Raw genomic sequence first — 24,391 nt, forward strand, 5'->3', positions numbered from 1 at the left:
ACCCTAAATAAAAACTGTATGCACTGAATAAACTTATCTTCCAAAGGGTCCTGATTGTGTCGGGCAGGTTTTCTAAACAAACTGTGCCAGTTTGAATACTTTAGAGAAGGCGTGGGGAACCCTGGTCCTCGAGGGCCGGTATCCTGCACGTCTTTGCTCCAACACTTCTGATTCAGTGGTTGCTTCGCCTGTGCAGCAGCTCATCAGGCTCTGCAGGAGCTTGTTAATCACCTGCTGATTGAAATCAGGTGTGCTGAAGCAGGGTTGAAACTAAAATATAATGGATGGCGGCCCTCGATGGACCAGGGTTCCCCACGCCTGCTTTAGAGGGTTAAATGAGACCCAGAAGTCTGTTCCAAAATCAGAAAACAGAAAAAAAAATCTCCCGTCTGTCTGAAGCACTTTTCGGATTCTTGTGTCTCACAATGTTTTGAGGCCAGTATTAAATGTAAACGCTGCTTTTCCTTCCACGGGCTTTGTGTGATGTTGTGGGATTCTGGGTTTTATCATCCCACAAACAATTTCACCTTACAAGCTCATTGTTCTTTAACGTTAACAAGAATTTTAAATTTTAAAATTTTACAGAAAAATGTAAATATTGTTCATGAAAACACAATAAAACGGCCTAAACCACTGATAGTGTGTGTGTGTGTGTGCGCGCGTGCGTGTGTGTGTGTGTGTGTGTGTGCGTGTGTGTGTGTGTTTGCGTGCGCGCGTGTGCGTGTGTGTGTGTGTGTGTGTTGCCGCTAGAGGGCGATGTTGACCCTGTTTCCTCTGCCTAAGGGGCGCAGCACTGAAACAAGCTCCATGCACTGCCAGGTTAAGGTAGAGGGTGTTTTTGACTTCTTATGAAAATAATGTCTAAAAGAAGTAATTTCTTTAGAAAATGAAATCTTACGCAACGAGAGTCACGGCAACACTTGCACAAACTCATTTATAAGAAACCCTCAGAAATAAATCCACTACGCTGCCGCTCCCGCATCAATCCCTGATTGGCTATCATCGGGGCTGTTCCGCCCAGCTCGCGTGTGATTGGTCCGCTGAGCTGCCATCATCTGAAAAACCCGCTCCTGGCTTGGAGCAGCAGAGACGCACCACTGCTCCTCTCTCCTGCTGCTCAGTGTGAAGAGGAACAGAGGGGAGCTGGCTGCGCGTCCAGACAGCAGCGGCGCAAGTTTCCTTTCCGAGAGCCGCACACACCCCGGGCAGCAGCCCCACATCCTGCGGGAGGAGGACCATCCTGCGTCTCCCTCTGCCTCGTTATCTCCGACCCTGCTGGTGCAAACGGACCTTCTACGTTCCTCTGATGATGAGCAGCTGGAGTCATGTGGAGTAACCCAGGGACGGTGCAGCGCTTCTCGCTGGTGTGTCTTCTCCTGACTCTGTGTGTCGAGGTGAGAACTTCATCCGTCTTCTCTCATCCCCGTCTGGTTACCGGTCCATCAGACGAGCCTTGCGCTCGATTTTGCAAAGTTAAATTCTAATTTTATAGTTTTACAGTCACAACCCTGGAATAAAAGTGCAGTTTTCGTAGATAACTGAGTTTTACAATCATCAGATAGTTTATTTAAAGAATAACTAATAATTATAATGTTCCACTTAATAATAATAATGGCCTAATAATAATAATAATAATAATAATAATAATAATAATAATAATTATTATTATTATTATTATTATTATTATTATTGATGCTGATGTTGATGATGTTGCACATTACTGCACACATTTCCTGATCTGCACGCCTTTCTTTTCGCGGAAAATCCGTGTTTGGATGTTGCTGTAACACATTTCCCAGAACGGTGAGAGCGAAGCAACAAGACAAGAAAATAAAAACGAGATGAAACCAAACGATCCTTTTTGTTTCCATGCAGCTTAGATGTAAAAGTTGTTTTCCAGGCTTGTTGCCACTGACCCCGCTGACCCGCCTCTCCTCTTGCAGGTGTGCCGGTGCAGCGGCTACTTCGAGCTGCAGCTGATTTCGGTGGAAAACCCTAAAGGTCAGCTCCTGAACGGGGACTGCTGCGACGCAGAGAGGAGCGCCGCGGACGGCCTCTGCGGCGCGGACGAGTGCGACACCTACTTCAGAGTGTGTTTAAAGGAATACCAAAAGGAGGTGACGACCAGCGGACCGTGCACCTACGGCTCGGATACTACTAAGGTTATCGCTGGGAATACTTTTCAATTCAAAGGCGGGCCGAGTCGGCACCATGACATCGGGAAGATCGTCTTTCCCTTTGAGTTCGCGTGGCCGGTGAGTGAATCCAGATTTTAGTGGCATAAAAAGTCATTGTCGGATTTTAGGGGTTTGAGGTTGTGTGTTTGGGACAGAAGAACAGACTCAAAGTTGTGCGTTTTGTGGTCGCCGTGGCGCAGTTTGCTGTTTTTCTGCTGCTGGTCTTCCTTCAGTTGTCTCAGAAAACCTTATTTCCGTTTCATCCGTTTGGAAAAAATATAACAGAACCGAGATTTTGGAAACATTTCGTGTTTCTACAGCTGAATCCACGAGCGCGCCTGACGCGTGACTTTTACGCACGGCATGCGGCCGCAGTTGCGTCTCGGTTAGTTTTGTCCAGGGTGAGGAGGGTTTTTCAATCGGTGCTGGTTAAGAGGTGGCAGGTAACTCATTATCTTCCTCAAAGAGAGCAGCTCCTCACGTGCAGAGCCAGCTCCAGTTGGATCCGAGCTGCCAGTCAGAGCTCTGTGAAGGTGTGAGATCCAAGAGCGACCAGCTGGTGAGGAGCAGGACCTGAATGAAACTAGATGTTAGTTACAGCCTGTCGTGTGTTTCCCTTACAGCTTCTGTGTGAACAGGTCTAATTTGGCTCTTAGAACAACCTCAGTTTGGAGAAACATAGATGACTTCAGATGAGCTAAACGGTTTCTAATGTCTTAAAAGGTCTCTAATCTAAAACATAAAGGTGGTAGTAGTCCACGTGTGAGGATTATTCGTACGCTACCTTCAAACTTCTGGTTTGCATTTCATAACAGATCCGTCTGAACAACCAGGAAAGCCAACATTTATGGAAAAGTCGGTTCAAAGTAACATCAGCACAAACTGGTGTGAAGTCTGGAGTTGGTGGAGGATACTGGTGCCATTTAAGTCCAGTCAGAACTCTTTTCTATTTCTCCAAACTGAGGCTGTTCAAACTAATAAACCTTTCATTTCAAGATTGTTTTTTTAAAATTAGACTTATATTTTTGTGTTTTGGGAGATCTGACTCGCAGCTTAGAAACATCACTTTTGACTCCAGGCTCATCAGATGCATCAACAACAACACAATCCCCTTCCACGCATTCATTCAGCAGAATCTCCATCAGGTCAGAATGCACTTTGTGCGCCACGGCAGCTACACCACCGCTCCATTCATCACTCCTCATGGTCAGCTGTCAGCGGAGGGGAAGATGGAAGGAGTAGGTTGGGGCCCTGTGGGCGGATCTGGTTACCACAGACACAGGCGGTGGATATTGGTGTCACCAACTACTCAAACAAGTGAAGATTCTTGGTGAATCTGGGCTGTGGAGGCCTTTACCTCGCGGCCTCTCAGGTTCAAGCGGTGCCTGCTGTCGTTTCATTGTCTCACCCGGTGTGTGTGGGGGGTCAGCGTTTTCCTCTACCTGCCTGGGAGAGGCGGAGGAGTGTGTAAACGAGTGTCAGCCTCCTCTTTTCATGAAGATGTCTAGAGCAGATTCAGATGGATCAATCTGGCACGCTGCTTCTGCTTTCAGCTTTGTGGTTTGACAGATTCATATTTGGATGCAGGGCTTGGGATCGTGTGGTAATGACCCACGCGGCCGCCATTTTGGCGGCTTCCTTGTTATTTCAGACAGCGCGCTCAGTCTCGTTCTTGCGACTTGATTGAATCTATCATTCGTTTGATCGGTTAGGTTACGCATCTACGGTAAATCGTTGCTGCATTGTGGAGTGCAACACGTGATCGCCAGGGACAACGGTGGAAAACGGGCAAACTTCACACCGTTTTCCTGCTTGGAGGCAAAACCGCGGAGACCAAGTATCTCAGAGTCTCGTTGGCTTGCTTGGATCGCAGCTACAAGCTGATCAAACGTCCCCTTCAGAGGGTCCTGGTCGTTGTGTGAAAGTGTATTCTCATAAGTTACAGCTGGCGTACGTTTTTTATACACCGTTTCTTTCCTTCAGCCGTGACACACACACACACACACACACACACACACACACACACACACACACACACACACACACACCGGTAGGCTAATGCGGGCGCGCTGACACACGCCACAGCTTCTCCTGCTACACTTCTATAGGATGACAGTTTGATAGCTTTACTAGAAAAACCATCAGATGAGACGTTTACATCCGCTCACACACACAAGGTCACCGAGCGTGTCCGTTACACAAAGCCATGGTGGCAACAAGTTGTCCCGGGTGCTCCAGTCTTGGGTCTTTCACTTGAATCCTAACAATTTAAAACGATGATTCTGTCCCCGACGTCTTTACGTAGCGTATCCCCGTGTCTTCCACATCCTTTTCAGGATTTTAACATGTTCTTTAACATCTCCTGTCTGCCAAATCTGCTTCCTCTCCGCAATGTACAGTTTGTTTACGCGGTTTGTTTACAATGCTGAAGCTACCAACATGTCCACCACGTCCCAGACGTGGGATCACGAGCCCTCTTAAACTGGGTTTATCCAACTTTAGCTTCAACACTGGAGACGGAGTAGAGTTACAGAAGTTTTTATGAGACGAGCATCAGATCTGCACAAGATCTCTTTTATTCTTCTAAAACTGATCGTCTCTAGCAGGAAATGACCTGCTATCGTTAAAAAAAGACTGCACGAGTAATAGAACACAATCCTGTTAGCGGATCTATGACTCTGGCCCAGAGACTGGAACTTTATTCTGAAGGAACAAACCTTCTTAGCCACCGTGATGGCTTCATGTTTCTGCTAGAGCTGCAGCAGAGCGGCCGCTGCTGGAGGCTGCAGTAGACACGATGGAATAATCAGGCTCCAAAGTACTTCAACAAATACTAGTTTTATCACTAAACACAGTCAGTGACACTCATTGTGACGCACCAGCCGGAGAGATTAAGACCATTCTGAGTTCACCTGGAAACCGGGACTCCTGGACAGAAAACGGTGGTGAGTTTGGTTCCTGTGGGATGTTTTACACGCCGCGACAGTTTGCTGGAATTTTGGATTGTTTTCCCAAAAGCATTTGCGTGAGAGCGAGTGGTGATGTTGGAGGAGGCCTGCTGCATCTCTGCTCTAACTGGCGCTCTGTCGGGCGAAGGGTGGTGACGCAGCAACGTGCAGCTGTGGCCCCCAGTGGCTGCTGGACTGGACTCCTCCGGTCGGCCCCAGAATCTGGGCCAGCGGTCCTGACATGAATTAGCTGCAGAGAAAAACACGTTGTCCTCCCTCCTCGTCTCCGGTCCTCTCCCCTCCGTGTCAGATGTTCGGGTTGTAGTTGCATGCTTTCCTATGGGGGGGGATGATGGGCAGGGAGAGAAAAGAGGAGCAAGCGGGTGAGGAGTACTTTAAGGACTTTTCCTTCTCCCTTTTCTCCATCTCCGTCTCTTCCTCTGGGGTATTTTTAGCGCTGCTGTCCTCCCCTCACCCTTCTGTGAGTAAATGAAGGATCGAGAGTTTTCCTCCCTGTCTGCCCCCCTCCCAGCCTGGCAGCGCTGCAGGAGCAGAGGTGGAGCAGCTGTTGTTTGGAGACCTCCTGCTCCTCCTGCTAGAGTGAACGTTTCAGTGAAACAGCATCAGGAAAACAGGCCATGGTTACAGCCCTCTGATCACCTCTCAGAGGAGTATCAGTGGAATGCTGGACGTCGGTCACTCTCTTGCCTCGTTGTCCTCGGATGCTTGGCTCACGGTGTCCTGCTCCTCTTTCAGGAGCTGCTGGTTGTTGGGCTGAGTGGTTTAAGGACAAGACCTGAGGAGGAAGACAAGCCCACTGGGACAGGGGGGTCACGTTCCATCAGAATCAAGGTTCTTGTTAATCCAGCCTTGAACCCTCCCACCTCCACGTTACGGGACTTCTGAGCACATCAGCAGTTTAGACTCTGACCTGTCACCAGTTTGTTGCAGTTTAGGGCCAACGAGTCCAGAAGATCACTGGAAAATCCGTAAAACCTTTCCTGAACTGGTTCTAAAAACATCTTCATTATTGACGTGTTTTGTTCTGCGATCTGGTTCTGGTTCTGTGCCACCTGTTCAGCTTTGGGTCTAAACACGGGGGCAGCTCCGTTTGCTGCGCTGTGATCTGCATGTTGTGACCATATGAAACACATCTTTCAAACATCTGTTTGTTTTCTCACGCAGCACGAGCAGAATCCGTGCTGCCCGTGGTGACGTGGAGGCGACCGTCTCTCCTACAGCAGCACATCTCACTGATGCTACTTTGGTGAAAAACACAACTTTTAGCCAACTTTGCTGTTTTTTTCCGTCTTTTATGAGCGGTGACGTTAGATGAAGTTAGATGAAGTAGAATAGCAAGTGTCGTAGCTCATCGAGTCCTTCAGATGCAGCTGGTGTGAGGGTGTTTGAAGAGCGTGAACTTTTATCGTTTTCTACTGAACAGAGAAGCGAAACTCGGCCCACCCTAATAAAACGTGTGTTTTTATAGACGTCCGTGTTCTCCGCGTTCTCCCTCCATGAGAACCACCTGTAGCTAAATTTGTTTTGCATTACAAAGCATTTGGCTTGTTAGCTTGTTTTGCGAGCTCTAAGGGCGTCCGGGCATGTTCGCCTTGTCAGTTTGACTTTTTGTCTCAAAGCAAAATGGAAAAAATATAAAAATGTTGCAGTTCCACAATTAACTCCTTCAGCACCGCTAAAAGTTGCTGCGAGCTGAAGTCCTGCTGACACACAAACATCGACGGCCTGTGATGAAGAGGAAAGTACTTGAGTGAAGTACTGTGTAGCCTACGGCAGCGGTGCTTTTGTTACGAATGTGCAGAATATGAAGAGGTACTAAACTGCCATGCTTTTGTTCTTTTTAAACACAGAAACAGTTTTGTTTACCTGTTTTGTTTACCTGTTTTGTAGCTACAGTTTCGCCGACGGCTGCCGGCTTCTTCAGGCTGAGCGTCAGCCTGAAGAAGCCGGCAGCCGTCGGCGAAACTGTAGCTACAAAACAGGTAAACAAAACTGTTTCTGTGTTTAAAAAGAACGAAAGCATGGAATTAGAACCACGACACAGCAAGAACACACCTGAGAGGTACTAAACTGATTTAGGCACAAACAGCCTCCAGAACTTTTAAATGGGTTGTCGAAGCTTGGGCACTTCTCTCTGAACGGTGACACCAACGGTTATGCTTTTTAAACATATTTAAGACGTATTAAAACTGAATTCAGTGTGTGTGTGTGTGGGGGGGGGGGGGGGGGGGGGGCATGCTACCCCAGGCCACTCTCTGGACACACCGCTGCAGTGTTTAGGCTCCATCCTGGAGGAACGTTTGTCATGGTGGTAAAAAACCGAGTTCTTAAATTAAAATCCCTGCGAATGCTTGATTCTCGGTACTCACAAGTACAAACACGGACTTCTCTAATCTCACTGACCACTCCGAGATTGTAACACTGCGAGCTGTATTTGCCCATTCACACACACACCCGTTAGTTAAGTGTCTTGCCAAATGGCACTCCGGCCTATGTTGGGGGAAGCTGGGACGGGACTTTTTTTTACTGACAGATGACCATAATTCTGCCTGAGCCACATGGGGGTGGAATAAACGTTCAGAGCCTTTATGTGCTGCTCATTCGCCCACCATCTTCTGCCGCTAACTGACTTGACAGAAACGTCCTCAGATTTTGCACCAAAACAAACCAAACGTGTGCACTGTGCGGCCAAAACGATAAGTCACCACCTGGATCTAACTAAGCTAATAGGTAGGAGCCTCCTATTGGATAATTACTGCATGGGTGATTATCTTTCAGCTGACAACACATGATCTAACCCAACTGGTGCAATGTTGCTTCTCATTTCTTACAAGCCTGTGGGGGCAGTGCTATGATCTGGGCTTGCTGCAGGTGGTCAGGTCTAGGTTCAGCAACAGGATGTGCTCCAAGAACGAGGTCAGCTGACTACCTGAATTTGCTGAATGACCAGATTATTCCATCTTCCCTGGTGGCACGAGCGTATTCCAAGATGACAACGCCAGGACTCATCGGGATCAGATAGTGAGAGTGGTTCAGGGAGCATGGGACATTTTCACACATGGATCGGCCACCACAGAGTCCAGACCTTAACCCCATTGAGAAACTTTGGGATGTGCTGGAGAAGGCTTTGTGCAGCAGTCAGACTCTACCATCATCAATGCAACATCTTGGTGAGACATGAATGCCCCAGACGAGCTGGTTCCCAAAGTCAGAGACTCTCTTGGTCAGCTTGCTTCTCACACCAAACCTTCTGTCAGGAGTCTTGGTGTGACCTTTGACCCAGCTCTCATCCTGGATTCTCGTGTCAGTTCTCTTGTTCGCTCTTCCTTCTTCCATCTCAGGAACATTGCTAAGCTGAGTCCTATTCTGTCTCGCTCTGAACTTGAGACAGTTCTCCTCAGAGGGGCGACGGTGGCACAGGGGTTAAGTGGTCGCCCCGTAATTGGAAGGTTGCAGGTTCGAGCCCCGCTCAGTCTGTCGCTGTCGTTGTGTCCTTGGGCAAGACATTTAACCCCTCTTGCCTGCTGGTGGTGGTCGGAGGGACCGATGGCGCCAGTGCTCTGCAGCCTCTGTCAGTGCACCCCAGGGCAGCTGTAGCTACATCATAGCTCATCACCACCAGGATGTGAATGTGTGAATGACTGATTGTGTTGTAAAGTGCCTTGGGGGTTCCAGGACTTTAGAAGGTGCTATATTAAATACAGGCCATTTACCATTTGCACCTTCATCTCCTCACGCTTAGACTACTGTAACTCTCTTTTCACGTGTCTGAGCAGAACCTCCCTGAACCGTCTACAGGTGGTTCAGAATGCCTGTGCTCGGCTTCTGACCAAGTCCTCCAAACACACCCACATCACCCCGCTTCTCCTCCAGCTTCACTGGCTGCCAGTCAACTTCAGGGTTCATTTCAAGATCCTGGTTCTGGTCTATAGGGCCTTACATGGACAAGCACCATCTTACATTGGTGATCTTCTTAGTCCCTACACCCCCAGCAGGTCCCTGAGGTCCAGTGATCAAAGCCTACTGGTTGTGCAGCACCAGGCTAAAGGTCAAAGGTGACAGATCATTTGCTGCTGTGGCCCCCAGACTCTGGACCTCTCTCCCCCTGAGCCTGAGATCAGTGGACTCAGTGGTCTCCTTTAAACTCACCTGTTCAGGCTTTGGTGGGACCTTCATCACCTCCCTCTCCTTATTCTGCTCTTCCAAACAGTTCCACCTTTCCCGGGATCCACTGATTTCCCACTTTCCTGTTCGTTTTCTCTCCCTTTCCGTACATTTTTGAATCACATTTTTGTTTGTTTTTGTGAAGCCCCTCATGCTTTCATCTTGAGAAGTGCTGTATAAATCACCCTTTTCTTTCTTTTAATGCATTACTGAATGGAAATATATCTGGTGACGTTGCAGAAGTTCATCGAAACACTGCTGCAGCGAATGTGTGTCGTAATCAGAGCTAAAGGCGGTCCAACGAAATATTAGAGTGTGACCCTTTTTTTTTTTTTTTGTGGCAGCCCGTTTTTTGGGCCGGGTGGTGTAAACGCTCCGGTGGGACTACGCTCAACAAGGACACGCCCTGGATTGTTGCTGTTTTAATACAGTCTTCATCATCATCTTCATTCTGCTGCAAAAAGCGTTAGCATGCACCCTCTCGCAGCTCCAGGGGGATTGGGTGAAGGTTCAGCTGCTTTCTCAACTCAGATGGGACTAAAATCACTGTTGCCCAACATCCTGAAGCTGCTCGCACACACGTCTGGGCCCACAAAGCCCCAACATCACAACTCTTTTGGTGTTTAGTGGAGAAAAAGATGATGAAGGCTGATGGATTCAACACAGAGATCAAACTCAAAGCATGTTTCAGGTCTCTGTCATTTATCTGAGAAATATCCAAGGAGTTAGTCGCAAGAGATGCGCTTGGGTCTGGGAAAAATTCAATTCATGGAGATTTAGAAACAGGATCAGCCATCACTGGTTTAACATCCACAGGTGGAGGTTCAGCTTGAACGTAGAAAGGTTTGCCTGCAAACAGAAGTTCCCGTCTCAGGATGTGCTGAAGGTGCTTTTTGTTCCTACGTCGGTCCTCAGGTGGACCACTGCTGAAGGAGTTGTTCGGGGTTTTCCCGTGACATAAATATCACTTTTCCTCTGAGACTGGAAACAAGGCCGCCTTAAATCTTTTGCTGTTGCATCTTTCAGCAGGAACAATGACATTCTAGCTCAGCCTTTGTGTCTGGATTTTGAGTTGTAGAGAAAATCCAGGAGAGGACGGTGCAGAAACACAGGAACGAACAGAGAGAAACAGATCCAGGTGTGTTGGGCCAAATCTCAGCTGTACATTTGAGAGGATTTAAATAAGTCCCCTCTTGTGCTGCTCTTTGAACAACAACATGATGACATTGGTGTTTATTCCTGCTCCAGACATCAGCGTCTGTGAACTGGTCGCTGCATCCTGTGCAGAATAAATCCATTATCTAACATATTTATGTTTCCTTCTCACATATTTTTAATACGATCGATGTCATTAACACCAGAACCTTTTGGTTGGAGAGCCAACAGATTATATCTCCATCACAACCCCAGACTGAGATTGGTTCGCCAAAGCATGCTTGGTCATAGATGTAGATATAATAGAAGTCCCACTGCTGGAGCAACACATTCTCACACCCTAAGCGTCGGAAACAAACGCTTGGTCAGCCACTCTCCATGTCAGACCCCAGACGCCAAAAGTGCCCTTTTTCGTTACTTATGTGCAAAAAAACAAGAGAACTGACATGAGAATCCAGGGTGAGAGCTGGGTCAAAGGTCATGCCAAGACTCCTGACAGAAGGTTTGGTGTGAGCAAGCTGACCAAGAGAGTCTCTGACTTTGGGAACCAGCTTGTCTGGGGCACAGATGAGGATCTCAGTCTTATCTTCATTCAGCTGAAGAAAGCTCCCAGCCATCCAGGTTTTATTAGAGTCTAAGCAGGTGTGTAACAGCTGCAGCTTAGACATCTCATGGGGCTTAAAGGAGATGTACAGTTGGATGTCATCTGCATAAAGATGGTAAGAGTTGTGCTGAGGAACGGTGGATGTCCCAGCACAGAACCTTGTGGGACACCATGGGTAAGGGAGGTGGTGGAGGACCTAAACTTGGAGACGGCCACAGAAAAGGAGCACTCAGAGAGATAAGAGGAGAACCACTCCAGAGCAGTTCCTGATAGGCCTACCCAGTCTCTCAGCCTCTCCAGTAGCAGGTGATGGTCAACAGTGTCAAAGGCTGCAGTCAGGTCCAGCAGGACCAGAACAGAACAGTCCCCTGCATCACTGTGGGTCAGAAGGTCATTAGAGACCCTAAGAAGAGCTGTTTCAGTAGAATGAGCTCTACGAAAACCTGACTGGAAGCTATCATAGATGTTATGTTCATCAAGAGCAGCTGTGAGTTGTTTAGCCACAACCTTTTCCAAGATCTTGGAGATGAACGGAGGTTTAGAGATGGGTCTGAAGCTGCTGTGGAGAGAGGGGTCGAGACTCGGTTTTTTAAGAAGCGGGTGGATTACAGCGTTCTTAAAGTAAGCAGGGACCTGAAAAGCTTTTTTAACAAAGATGAGGGTAATGTGTCAAGATATGAAGAAAGAAAGAAAGAAAGAAAGAAAGAAAGAAAGAAAGAAAGAAAGAAAGAAAGAAAGAAAGAAAGAAAACATATCACAATCTTTTTATAAAGAGGGTTTCATAGAGTCAACTAGTTTGGTTGGTGTAGGCAAAGGAACAGGAACAAAGCTATCTAGTACGACAGTTCAGGCTGGAGTTCGAATAAGCAGAGATAAAGCTGAAGGAAAGCCAAGTGACTGATCTATTCCTGCCAGCTACACTTAAATGTTTCATGACCAGAGAGAGTTGTTGGAAGAGCTAGATTATCCACTCCACTCATTTCCTTGTCTCCTGCATCAGGCTACATATGGGTGTATGGGGCTCCATGAGGCTGCATGAGGCAGCATGAGGCTACGTGGGGCTGCATAAGGCTGCAAGAGGAGGCATGGGACTGCATGAGGCTACATGCGGCTGCATGAGGCTGCATGGGGCTCCATGATGCAGCATGAGGCTCCATGAGGCGGCATGAAGCTATGTGGGGCTGCATGAGGCTGCACGGGGCTGCATGAGGCTTCATGAGACTGCATGGGGCTGCATGAGGCTGCATGAGGCTTCATGAGACTGCATGGGGCTGCATGAGGCTTCATGAGACTGCATGGGGCTGCATGAGGCTTCATGAGACTGCATGGGGCTGCATGAGGCTTCATGAGGCTGCATGGGGCTGCATGAGGCTACATGAGACTGTATGGGGCTGCATGAGGCTGCATGGGGCTGCATGAGGCTTCATGAGACTGCATGGGGCTGCATGAGGCTTCATGAGACTGCATGGGGCTGCATGAGGCTGCATGAGGCTTCATGAGACTGCATGGGGCTGCATGAGGCTTCATGAGGCTGCATGAGGCTGCATGAGGCTACATGAGACTGTATGGGGCTGCATGAGGCTGCATGGGGCTGCATGAGGCTTCATGAGACTGCATGGGGCTGCATGAGGCTACATGGGGCTGCATGAGACTGCATGGGGCTGCATGAGGCTACATGGGGCTGCATGAGGCTGCATGGGGCTGCATCAGACTGCATGTGGCTGCATGAGGTGGCATGGGGCTGCATGAGACTGCATGGGGTTGCATGAGGCTTCATGAGACTGCATGGGGCTGCATGAGGCTTCATGGGGCTGCATGGGGCTGCATCAGACTGCATGGCGCTGCATGGGGTTGCATGCATGCAGAGCCAGGGGTCCTCAGCATTTCTTTCATTTTTAATGTCTTATGGGGTATGTTTGATTATTAAAGTAAGTAAATTCTTAACCATAATGAGGGTCCCCATAAAGACCAGAGTTAATTAAAATGCAGTTCAGCATTTCCATTTTTTCTCAGTTGCTTGTAGTCCTACCAAGAAAGCGCCATCTTTTCTCCTGCATCCCTGTTGACACCATTCCACCCACGTATCTGTATCTCAGTTTCTCTGAGACATTTGAGTCTGGCTCATCCTGATCGGCTCCTTGTGAGTCATGCAGGGTTTTACAGACACAAGTGGTCTGAAGTTTTATCTGCTGATCTTTAGCAGCCATTTACTCTGTTTATCTCATTATTGAGTTGGTGCTGCAGCCAAACTACTGCACAGTAGCAGACATGCCCAATAAAAGCAAAACAACAGTCAAACAAACAGTTATCAGTGATTGTGGTACGAGGTAAAGTAGTAAATCCACCCAGTCTGGTGGAGGTGCTGCTCTGTGTGTTTCTGAGTATCAGCATCTGATAAACACTTCGATAAAGTGTTAATTAAAAATCCTCAGACTCAAATGTGATCTCCGTTGTGTCTTCATAGCTGCTGGCTGTTTGGGAACAAACAGTACCGTTAGCTCATTATGCAGTAAACCTACTCCCTGTAGGAGAAAATACCTGTTGTTGTCAAACGAACCAACAGGATCTTTTCTCCCATGCATGTGATGAACTGATCCGCTGGCAGAATTCCTCCCTAAAGGAACCAGCATGACCTGGAGTGACAGAAATAGCTTTTCACACGTTTGGTGTGGGAAAAGTGAATTAGGTCATTTCACAATTCTGCAGCTCAGGATGAAGACCTGATTAGATTAGCTTTGATTAGGTTTGCCGGCTGAACCGGGCCTCCGTGGGGAGGATTGGTGCAGCGAGGCCTCCTCAGAGAGAAGTGGTGGTGGTGGAGGGGGCTCTGCTAATAACGTGCTAAATTAACCATCCCATCTCCTCTCTGCCAGGAGCAACATGTTTTATTCATGCTAATAGACTAACAGGTGCAACCTGACAGGTGTCAGCACTGCTGTTTTTCTTCTCGTCTGAAGGAAAGTTGTTAATTGGGTCTTTGGTGCTGCACTGAGTTACAGCTGAAGGTAAATTATCCCAACTTTAGTCCACGTATGTGTTGACGTGCTCATCTGCATGTGGAGAGGAAACAGTCCGCTAATTTCTTGCTGCTGCATCCAGATGTTCTGAATACTTAAAATTTCCATCCATCTCCATATGGTCAGATTAAGGATCGAGTCTCTAAAATGGTTTTACTTCAGGAAGAAGGTTTTGTCTGCACACAGCTCTCCTTAGAGCTCGACTTGATTTCAGAGACCTCCATACTCATCCTCACATAGAGACCCCCACATTTGATAGTCCACCAGATCGCAGTTGGGCCTGAAGATGGTCACACATCTTTTTCCAAGTGTTGCTGTGTTTTGCAGCCTGTGTGAAATGTGTCATGTTGCCGAAGCATGAAGTTAGTCAGGATACAAATGGGGAGGGGTGCATTAAAATGAAGCCCAATCAACCAACAATTCTACAGAAATCGGGTCAATCAAACTAAAAAAAAGGATTTTTGAGACTCAATTGTATTTTAGAAAATACGCAAAGATGGGTAAAGAGATGAAGCTGAGGTTTTACGAAAAATCTGTATTCTGAAGCTGGAGGAGGTTTTTCCGCTAGCCTTTATTTACACAGTATGCTACGGGAAGGTGTTTTGATACACAGTATGCTACGGGAAGGTGCTTTGATACACAGTATGCTACGGGAAGGTGCTTTGATACACAGTATGCTACGGGAAGGTGCTTTGATACACAGTATGCTACGGGACGGTGTTTTGATACACAGTATGCTACGGGATGGTGTTTGATACACAGTATGCTACGGCATGGTGTTTTGATATACAGTATGCTACGGGATGGTGTTTTGATACACAGTATGCTACGGGAAGGTGTTTAACATCATTTGTTTGTTGTGGGTGAGGGCCGATGTTTTAATGAAGTCACACTGGATTAGAAATGTTTCAGCGCTATTTCTCGTTGACTAAATAGGAACCATCTTTATTAGTCCACTATTTAATAACTAATGGTTTAATGTTACCCATGGTAATCAAACATGTGTTCTGTTTAAACTGTTCAGTTGAACAAACTGTAGTGAAACAGTAAAGATAGTGGAAGTGGTCTGAGGATTAAACCCAGTGAGTGGAACAGTGAGCTCCTGCTGGTAGAACACACTCATTCATTCATCGAGCAGGTGAAGGCGTGGAGGAGTGGCTGATTTCACCTAATGAAACTCAAATCTGACTGCCTCACGCACACTCAGAGGAACCTGGAACAGCAGCAGCTGGTTTCTGTGACTTACTTCACCGCTGATATTGAACAGGCCTTATCCTTAACAGCGGGAGTTTTTGGACTGCCCCTATGAGGTAGCTTGCCTTTTGTCGTCAAACAGGTGGTGCTGAGGCCAACTGTAGTCCTCAAAACTACTATTGGGTGTCATGAACTGAACTAGAAGGACCCGTGATGACACCAAACACAGTGAAGCTCCTTTAAAAGTCTTCATTAGACGTGGCGTACCCGATGAGGGCGAGGCTGGAGACAGAGTCGGAGAGGAGGCGTGGGTCAAAAACCAGAACGAGGCGAAGCAGGTTAGTGGAGCAGGCTAGAGAAGAGGTCCAAGACAGGCGAGAGTCCTAGGCAGGGGTCAGGCGTGAAAACGAGGTCCGGAGGCTGTGATCAGACAAGGTGAACGGCTGGAAGATCTACTGACAAAGAGCGCTCAATAATCTGGCAGGGAACTGGTGGCTGGCCAGTGAATATATAGCAGGGGGAGCAGGTGTGTGTAATGAGCTGATGACAGGGTGCAGGTGAAGGTAAATAAGTGGCTGAGGGATTGAGGAGGCAGCAGAGGCAGAGGAGGGTGTAAGCCTGGGAGTCGCGACAACTGGGTCTCTTTTAGCTGGTACTGGGCTTCTGATTAGTCCAGCATTATTTAAATAAAGCACCTGCAAATACAAAAAAAAAACCCACTGTTGGGGTTATTAGGAGCGAACAATTCGTAAGCTTTAACTTACTTTTGGATTCTTCAATAAATTCTGTAAATATGGAACTATTTACTGATTTATTAATTAATTAAGATATTCTTAGATATCTTCGGGGCACCACCCTTTAATTAGAAAGGGAAATGAATCCAAAACTCTTATCAGTCTTTCTTGAAGTTCGTAGAATCCTCGGAGCAGAGACTTCTCTTCGACACAACAAAGCTACTGGAGACGAAAATCTGAATTTTATAACATTTAATTAACAATTTGTCAAATGAATAAACAGTGGAATAGATGAATAATAACCGTGTGATATGATTGAAGATGGATGTGTTTGCATGTGATGGAGGATGTATGAATGGGGTCCTTTGTTCTCACAAAGGAGTAGTGTGTGTGTGTGTGTGTGTGTGTGTGTGTGTGTGCGTGTGTATGGATTCAAAATGGAGTCTTGAATACAAGATGGCTGACCCCTTTGTCTGGCTAAAGTGTGGGTGGCAACTTGCACTTTAACTTCCAAAGCACTTAGAATCAGTAGTAACTTAACCTTAAATCACTCAAAACATTTCAGAAGATCATGAAACAACACAAAAGATTAATCACAAATTAATATCTTTTAGTTTCAGCCTGGCCATGACAGAAACCATTTTAAGATACCAAACAATGATCAATAAGCAGTTTATTCTTTCAAAATGACCCGACGGACGTGTTTGGGACGAAAGAGGAAAACACGAAGCTACTTTTTAAGCAATAGCGCGATTTTATTGCTTATTCTGGACTATAGAGGAAACGGGAGAAGAAAAGGAGAGAAAAAAATGAGTTTTCTGATCACCAAAGCAGCAAGGCGTCCCCCGCTGTTATGACTTGACGGTTCTCCGTTTTTCTCCGCAGTTTCCAGCGTCATCCGTCGGTTTGATGCTTTCTCCGTTGTTTGGCGTTCACGAGTGTTTCTCCACGGGCTGGACAGAGACAGCAAAGTTTCTTTCTGTGCTGAGTTATAACTTACAGCGTGCTTGATGGAGTTGTTGCTTTCCTCCGCAGTTCTGTGTCCTCAAACATCAGCTGGAGGGGAGCAGAAACGAGCAGATCTGATGGGCTTGCAGTTTAGTTTCCAGCCGTTCCGTGGGCTCAACTTGGCACTTAGAGCTTCCGCGTGCTCAAGTTGTCGGAGCGTTGACAAGCGTGTCCTTACCGCCAGGTATCCTGGGCAAAAGAACGAGGTTTCTTTGTCTCTGCTGAAGATTTATGGTCTTAGTTTGCGGGAAAAGCTCCACGGCTTCCCGCACATGCGCAGAACGTGTTTCTGGTACTAGGCGGTGACGTCATCACAATGCTTCCGTGTGCAAAGCATCATGGGAAATGAAGTTTCTTGGCGCTGATGTGATTATTTGCTTTTCAGAGCAATTTAAGCACAGTCATTTTGGGGAAAATCACTGCATAGTAATTTCCTCATGAGGTCAGACCTTCAACATTCCCCCTTTTGGTTTCGGGGATCGCGCCCAAAGCTCGATCGTCGGAAGCACAGATGGGTTTGTTCCTCATGAACGTAGGTCGACTTGATTGTCGGAAGCACAGGTGGGTTTGTCCCTTAGGACGTTGGTCTCCTTGGACGCCTTTGTCTTTGGTCTTTGTCTTGGATCCTGGCGCCTTTGGTCTTTGATCCTGGTCAGGCACAAAGAGGATAGGAAACGGGATAGTCCCCAACGCGCATAACGAGAAGAAGCCACTCACGCAGGTGGTACGCAATGATGATGTCGTCCATGCGAGAGGTAGTAGTGTAGAAGGAGGAAGGTCGGTGGGCGGTTAACTCCACGAGTGGACACAAAGGCATCTCACCGCCGGCCATACAGTTCAGTTTATGGAGCACGCGGTGATGTACGAGGTCCATAGTCCGCAAACGCGCATTGACCTATGTGGTCCCAAGATTCCCCCCTTTTTGGTCCAAAGGGTGGATCAGGACAGTCTTTGGCTAAAACAAGGACCATAAAACTAAGAGGTACTACAATGTGCTGGTGCGTCAGACAGAGTCATTGACAGACTGAGCTGGGCCGGCACATAACCACTAGTTAATATGTGACCAAGTAAGAAACAAAAATACAGAAACCCCCCCAAAAAAAACATATAACATCCAAGAAAATTCATAGCAACCTTGAGGTCTCATAAAATACATTCTTAGGTCATACATTCAGTGTGTAGCTTATAAAGAATGTGACATACTGCAACACTCAGATAAATATGTGAGGTAGACTAAAATGAGAACTACTCTTAGGGTTACAAAATAATAAAGAAAACGTTGCTCACCCCCTTTAGACAGGTGTGGTACATTCACGCTTGGAGTCTCCCAGAACGCGGTCACGAGGCACACCGTAGGTGAGCAAGTGCATCTTATCTTGGAGTTTCTTAACACGCCTGTAGGCGGAATAAGCTATCACGGCCGTGATGAGCCATTCCATCCCCAGGGCGACCAATGTGCAGATTAAAGTCGTATAATTTGTCAATGTAGCGTCTTGGGCGTCAAAGTAAGTTCACGCGGGTTTTGTGTGAACTTAACAAATTTGGTTCCTTCAATCAGTAATTGTTGGTCAATTTCTAAATCGAAGGCAAAGTTATAACCCAGGAAAGCGTCCATGATCTCAAACTCTGAGTCATGCTGTTCGAGGTTGAGGTGATGGAGTGTCAGGTTTCTAGTTCAAAGTGGAAATGCCTACCGTCCTTTCAAATACCAATGTTCAGCATCGACCTAAACCTATAGATGTGAGGTGTCACAATTATGGGAACGTTTAACAGGAAACCGAGTTCTAATTTTTTTTCCAACGTGAATGGGCACTACTTAGGCTGTACGCTAGGTGGATTTGTGAAAGGTGCACAGTAGAGGGGTAGCAGCTGTCAAGCTAACTTTGAGCAGGTCCAGTGGTACCAAGTACGGGGAAATACGACTTTCAACCAAGCTGTCCAGCATGGAACTTACTTCCCTGAGCAGGTCCTACATCAAATCTCTCACCACTCGTGTGTACACAATATCCTGAGGTATGGTTTCAGACAAAGTCTTGATTGCACGTAGAGATTCATTAATCAGAGCCTAGAATAGGTACCAGAGCACCCTGTAAGGTTTTAGTAGGTACATCCTGTTAGCGGTCTAGGAAGGAGTTTCTCTTGGTTAGTGAAAGTGATGGCGGGGGGGTGGGGGGGGGGGGGGGGGCTGGTTCTTTGTCGGTTAGTACATGTTAGTGGGTTAAACGTGCACTTCCCCCCCTTTTCCATTTCCATGCATAGAACTATGTAGCGACTGCGTCTACCTCCTGCGGGGAGTCTGGTCTTTGTACCCGCGGGGATGGTTTGACGTAGGGTTTGATTTGGTTTGCATGCACCCATTTGTAGACAGGCTCCTGTCTCGCTTTGGTGATGCGTAACCTGTATGCAACTGGAGAGAGTTTTGCCACGATCTCAAATGGTCCTGACCAGCAGGGCAGGAACTTCTTAGCTTTGCGTGCCGGTTGGGCGAACCGAAAGTAGAATACTTTGTCACCCACCTCGTATTCGCGGCTGGTTGTCTTTTGGTCGTAGTAGGCCTTAGCGCCTTCTACGTTGGTCTCCAGTTTCTTCTGAGCGTGCGCGAACGTAGCTCTGAGGTGTGTTTTCAAGTCTGCCACATACTGATGAGCGGTATAGGCGGTGGCAACACTGACATCCTCTGGGTGATACAGGAGGTGCAGTGGTAGAGTCATCAGTCTGCCGGTCATCATCTCAAAGGGCGTAACCCCCGTGGATCGCTGTGGAGTGGACCGTATGGCCATCAGGACCAGAGGGAGCTTGACGTCCCAGTCCTTCCCAGTGGAGCAGACGTACTTTTTGAGCATAGAGACGACCGTGCGGTTCATCCGTTCTACCTGTCCGGATGACTGTGGGTGATAGGGGAGGTGGAATCTCACTTCCACTCCCAGAAGTTCAAACAGGGACGTCATTACACTGCATGTGAAATGAGTTCCTCGGTCAGAGTCAATGCAGAGTGGAAGTCCCCATCGACTGAAAACGTGGTTAATCAGCAGTACAGCGGTTGTGACGGCTGTATCGTTTGGCGCTGGAAGGCACTCAACCCACTTTGTGAAACTGCAAGTTACAGTTAGCATATATTTGTTTCCTCTTGCCGATTTGGGAACCGGTCCAACCCAGTCGATCTGCAGGTGGGACCAAGGGAAGGTTATTCCCCTGCGTTGCAGTGGTGCTCTAGCAAGCGGCTGGGAGGGTTGAAACTGGGCACAGATGAGGCAGCCTTGGACATAGCTGTGTACGTCCTTGGACATCGACGGCCAATATGCTACTTCTGTCAGTGACGCGAGGGTAGCTTTTGCTCCGCGGTGACCTCCAACCGGAGTGTCGTGGGCGTAGGCAAGCATCACTCCTCTGTGGTCGAGTGGAACAACCCAGCGCGGCGGGCTGTGATCGTCACGTATGTAAACTAACAAATCGTTTTGTAGTTTCAGATGCGCGAGTTGACGATGCAGGGTTACCAAATCTCGGCTTGCGCCAGTAGGTGGTGACGGTTGTTTAGACATCGGGCCCTTTTGGAGAAGCTCGCGGATGAGCTTCAGGTCAGGATCTTGTTCCTGCATGGTGACTAAGTCCGCGTCCTGTGGTTGTCTGCCTAGAAACACGGGTACCTCAACGGTCCGAGGTTCGTCTGCCTGTTTAGCATGGCGATGAGTTATCGCGCAGACCTCGTGAAGGGCCTTGGGTGGAAGCCACTCGTCTTTGAATTCCCAACAGGTTCCCTGGTCAGCACCGAGCTTAGCAAGGCGGTCAGCTTCGTCATTACCATCTTTCTCCGGACCTATGGTCCTGGAGTGACCTTTGACCTTTTTCCAGTAGACCATTATGCCTTTCTCAGTGGTGAGCAGATCACACGCTAGGAATAACTCCGAGTGTTTCACGTCTCTGTTCCTGGCGTTTTTCATGTGGTTCTCCTTCCACATGGGGAAGTGAGAGATGAAGCTGTGTCTAGCGTAGTTTGAATCAGAGCAAAGGACGATTTGAGTGATGTCCAAGGCTGCCGCCTGCTGGAGGGTTATCAACACTGCAGCAATTTCGGCGTACTGACTAGACTTTTGGCCCAACCGGTAGTGATTTGGTTGCTTAGTGTCACAGTCCACCCAAACGACTCCAACCCCGGCACGGAGCTGGCCTTCGTGAAGGTAGGCGCATCCGTCAGTGTAAACTTTCGGAAGCCCTTGGCAAACATTCTCATCAAAGTAGCGATGATTGGATGCGGTTGGGTAGACTGCGGCAGGTGTGTCCAGGGGGCCCATGACGGAGTCAGAGTCACAGTGCTGGCAGCCTGCTAGCCCTTGTCCTAGCGCTAGCTTGGTGTTCTGACCATACTTGACCTCAATGTTATATCCTTGGAGCACCATCATCCACGTCGCAATGCGGCTGTTTGACACTCTTCCTTCGCGCAGACGCTGGCTGTTTAGGAAGGTAACAGGCTGATGACACGTTTCAATGATCACTTTCTGTCCACCGATGTAACTACGAAAGTGTTCGACGGCCCAGACTGTAGAGAGGAGAGCTCTCTCGCAGTCTGAGAACTGGAGTTCCACCTTGCTCAGAGGCTTGCTGGCGTATGCCACAACTCTCATGTCCTGATCGTGTTTCTGGTTCAAAGCAGCGCTCAGGCAGTGAGAGGAGAAAGTAGCCTCTATGTAGAACTCTTTATCCTTGTCTGGGTAAGCCAGACAGGGTGCGGACGCCAACTTCTGTTTTAGGAACTGGAAGGAGTGTTCTTGGGGTCTGTCCCACACGAAAGGTGTGTCGTTCTGAAGCAGCTCAGTGAGGGGCCTCGCTATTTCAGCGTACTCCTCAATGAACTGCCTGGAGTAGTTGCAGACTCCGAGGAAGCTCCTGAGTTCGGTCAGATTAGCTGGGGCTTTGATGTCCTGAATGGCTCTAATGCGTCCCGCTTGGGGCTCGACTCCATTAGGGCCAACCAGCAGTCCAACATACTCCACTTTGGTTCGACACCACTGTCCCTTGAGAATCGCCAATTTAGCTCCGGCGTCAGCGAGCTGTTGCAGCACGTGACGGAGTTCGGCCAGGTGCTCCTCGAAGGTTCGACTCCTCATCAAGATGTCATCGACATATATGAGGTTCCCTCTGGAAGCAGCATCTGACATGGCTTTGTGGAGGAAGATGTTGAACTCGGCAGGTGAGTTAGAGTAGCCAAAGGGGCAGCGGTTCCAAGTATATTGGCGATTTCCAAAGGAGAAAGCCAGTTTATACTGGTCCGCCGGCTCAACCTTCATGGTCCAGAAGCCGTTGGCTACGTCAACCGTAGAGAAGAAACGAGCATCTCTGACTCTGGCTAGCTCCTGATCTAAATGGATCATAGGCCACCTGGAGAGAGGTACTTGTTTGTTCAGTGCACGATAGTCTATGGTGAGACGCCATTTCCCAGTCGGTTTCAGAACCGGCCAGATGGGAGAGTTGTAAGTGGAGTTACACTCTCTGATGATGTTTTTCTCCTTCAGCTGATCGAGGATCTCCTGGATCGACTCATAAGCAGCGAGGGGAATCTTGTACTGACGTACAAAAGTAGGAGGGGCATTCGGGTTCGTTGGAATGCGAACCGTAGGCAGGTTTGTGAGTCCACAGTCCAGGGAGTCCCTGGATAAGATGGACTGAAACTCATAGAACAGGCTTCTAAGCTCTGCTCTCTGCTCCTCTGACTCCAGCGCATCCGCTTTGTCAAGCTGCTGGCTGACTTCGGCCTCGAAGCCGTCATAAGGTTCAGAGGAGGAGGGTCTCTGGTGTTCCGGGCTTTCAACCGGTGACTCAGAGGGTTGAGTATTTATTGCAAAAACCGTTAGACACTGACCGCCGTCAGTATCTAAGGTTGCACTGCAAATGGGTTCCTCAGGAAGGGCTTCATGCCGCTTGATGGTAATCATTTGTGAAGGGAAAGTACTGAATGTGTCTGCACCAACCTGTCTGTCATTCAAGAACAACGGAAGTTGTCCGATCACGGGGACTGAAAGTTCGAAGTCATGGAATGAGCTATCTATCAGCATGCCCAAGGGCTTTCCTGCCGGCATGTGGATAGGACTCCGGGTCGGATTTTCGACCAACAAGTAGGCAGAACGATTGTTCAGCTCCAAGAGTGGCGTGCCACAGACGGCTAAGTTGAGCTCCAAGAAGTGTGGTGATGGCTGGAAGAAGGCCTGTGTGCCTGGCAGCTTCTGATGCTTCATCAGAGTCAGACGAACAGGCACTCCTTTGACCAGTGGGGGCAGAACCGTGCTGGCCTCAACCACTGCACGGCAGGCCTGTGGAATGGTCTGTCCGGACAGCAAGTGTTCACGGCCTTCTGAGCGAGGCTCAGAGGAAGGTGTGGCCCGGGCCCAAAGGACTTGATTGCAAGTGTCCAGCTGGGCACCTAGTCGAACCAGCAGATCTGCTCCAATGAGTGCAGGTGGATCAAGCTGTGGTATGATGCTGAATGTATGTGTGAGCTGTCTTGCTCCAAGTTGGATAGTCAGAGAGCAGACCTCTGGCGCTTTCAGGAGCCTCTGCGGCCAAGTAGGTGACAAGAGCCGATGGCTACGTGTCACACTGACCAGAAGGGGGTCCTTCTGACGCAGGTGTTCAAACGTCTGCTGGCTGATGGCTGACTTTTCAGACCAAAGAGCAAGGCGAGCATCTGAGATGTGGGTGCAGTTGATGGTAAGACCACCAACTATGTGTGGTGCATATGGCTGCAGGCTGACGTTCTTCAGCGAGCAGAGAAAAGATGAATGTGTGCGGAACGGAGTTCCAGGAGCGGTTTCATGCCTTTGCAGGCGGACATCGTCTGTGGGAGCCGTAGGGAGGGGCATGACCTTGGAACAAGGGTTTTGCGGCTCACTTATGCTGACCTCAAGAATGGAGGATGGTCGGCTGCTATCTGGGTTCCAGGGCTTAGGTGTGTCCACCTGGGCCCACAGTTGACCCTTCTGGCAGTCGATGAGGGGAGCTAGACGTTCAAGCAGGTCCTGACCAATGAGAAGTGGTTCAGTGTCTAGCTGGCAGACATAAAACGGGTGAACCAGAGTCATGTCTTGGAAGGTGATATCCAGCCACGCCCGGTGAGTGATACACTCCCGGGTCTGGGTGTAGCTGGTGATTTTCAGGTCACAAGGTTCAACCTGGACTGGTTTCCCGAGCGACCGCATGGTGTCAGACACGCGATGGAACAATGTGGAGCACATCAGGGTGATTTCTGAGCCGGTATCCAGCAGAGCATCAACTTGTATGCATCCACCTAGATTGGTGCTACAGTACAAACGGCGAGCATGATCATGGTTTGTTAAGTCACCAAGGAACTTCAGAAATTTAGTATCTGGTTTCTCTGGGG

At 48.4% G+C, this 24,391-nt stretch overlaps 1 protein-coding gene across 2 annotated transcripts in view; it reads left to right on the plus strand.

Moving 5' to 3' along the window:
• The first annotated feature begins 1,098 nt into the window (after nt 1-1,098).
• Nucleotides 1,099-24,391, plus strand: part of LOC107391631 (protein jagged-2) — a 65,318-nt gene continuing 42,025 nt past the window's right edge. For both annotated transcript variants that reach the window (XM_070546926.1, XM_070546927.1), the window contains exons 1-2: nt 1,099-1,394; nt 1,944-2,255. In XM_070546926.1, the coding sequence (XP_070403027.1) occupies nt 1,326-1,394; nt 1,944-2,255 (381 nt within the window). In that variant the 5' untranslated portion in view covers nt 1,099-1,325. The remainder of the gene's footprint in view (nt 1,395-1,943; nt 2,256-24,391) is intronic.

This window comes from Nothobranchius furzeri, chromosome 18 (assembly GCF_043380555.1).
Source record: "Nothobranchius furzeri strain GRZ-AD chromosome 18, NfurGRZ-RIMD1, whole genome shotgun sequence".
In the NCBI taxonomy this organism is placed as follows: Eukaryota; Metazoa; Chordata; class Actinopteri; order Cyprinodontiformes; family Nothobranchiidae; genus Nothobranchius; species Nothobranchius furzeri.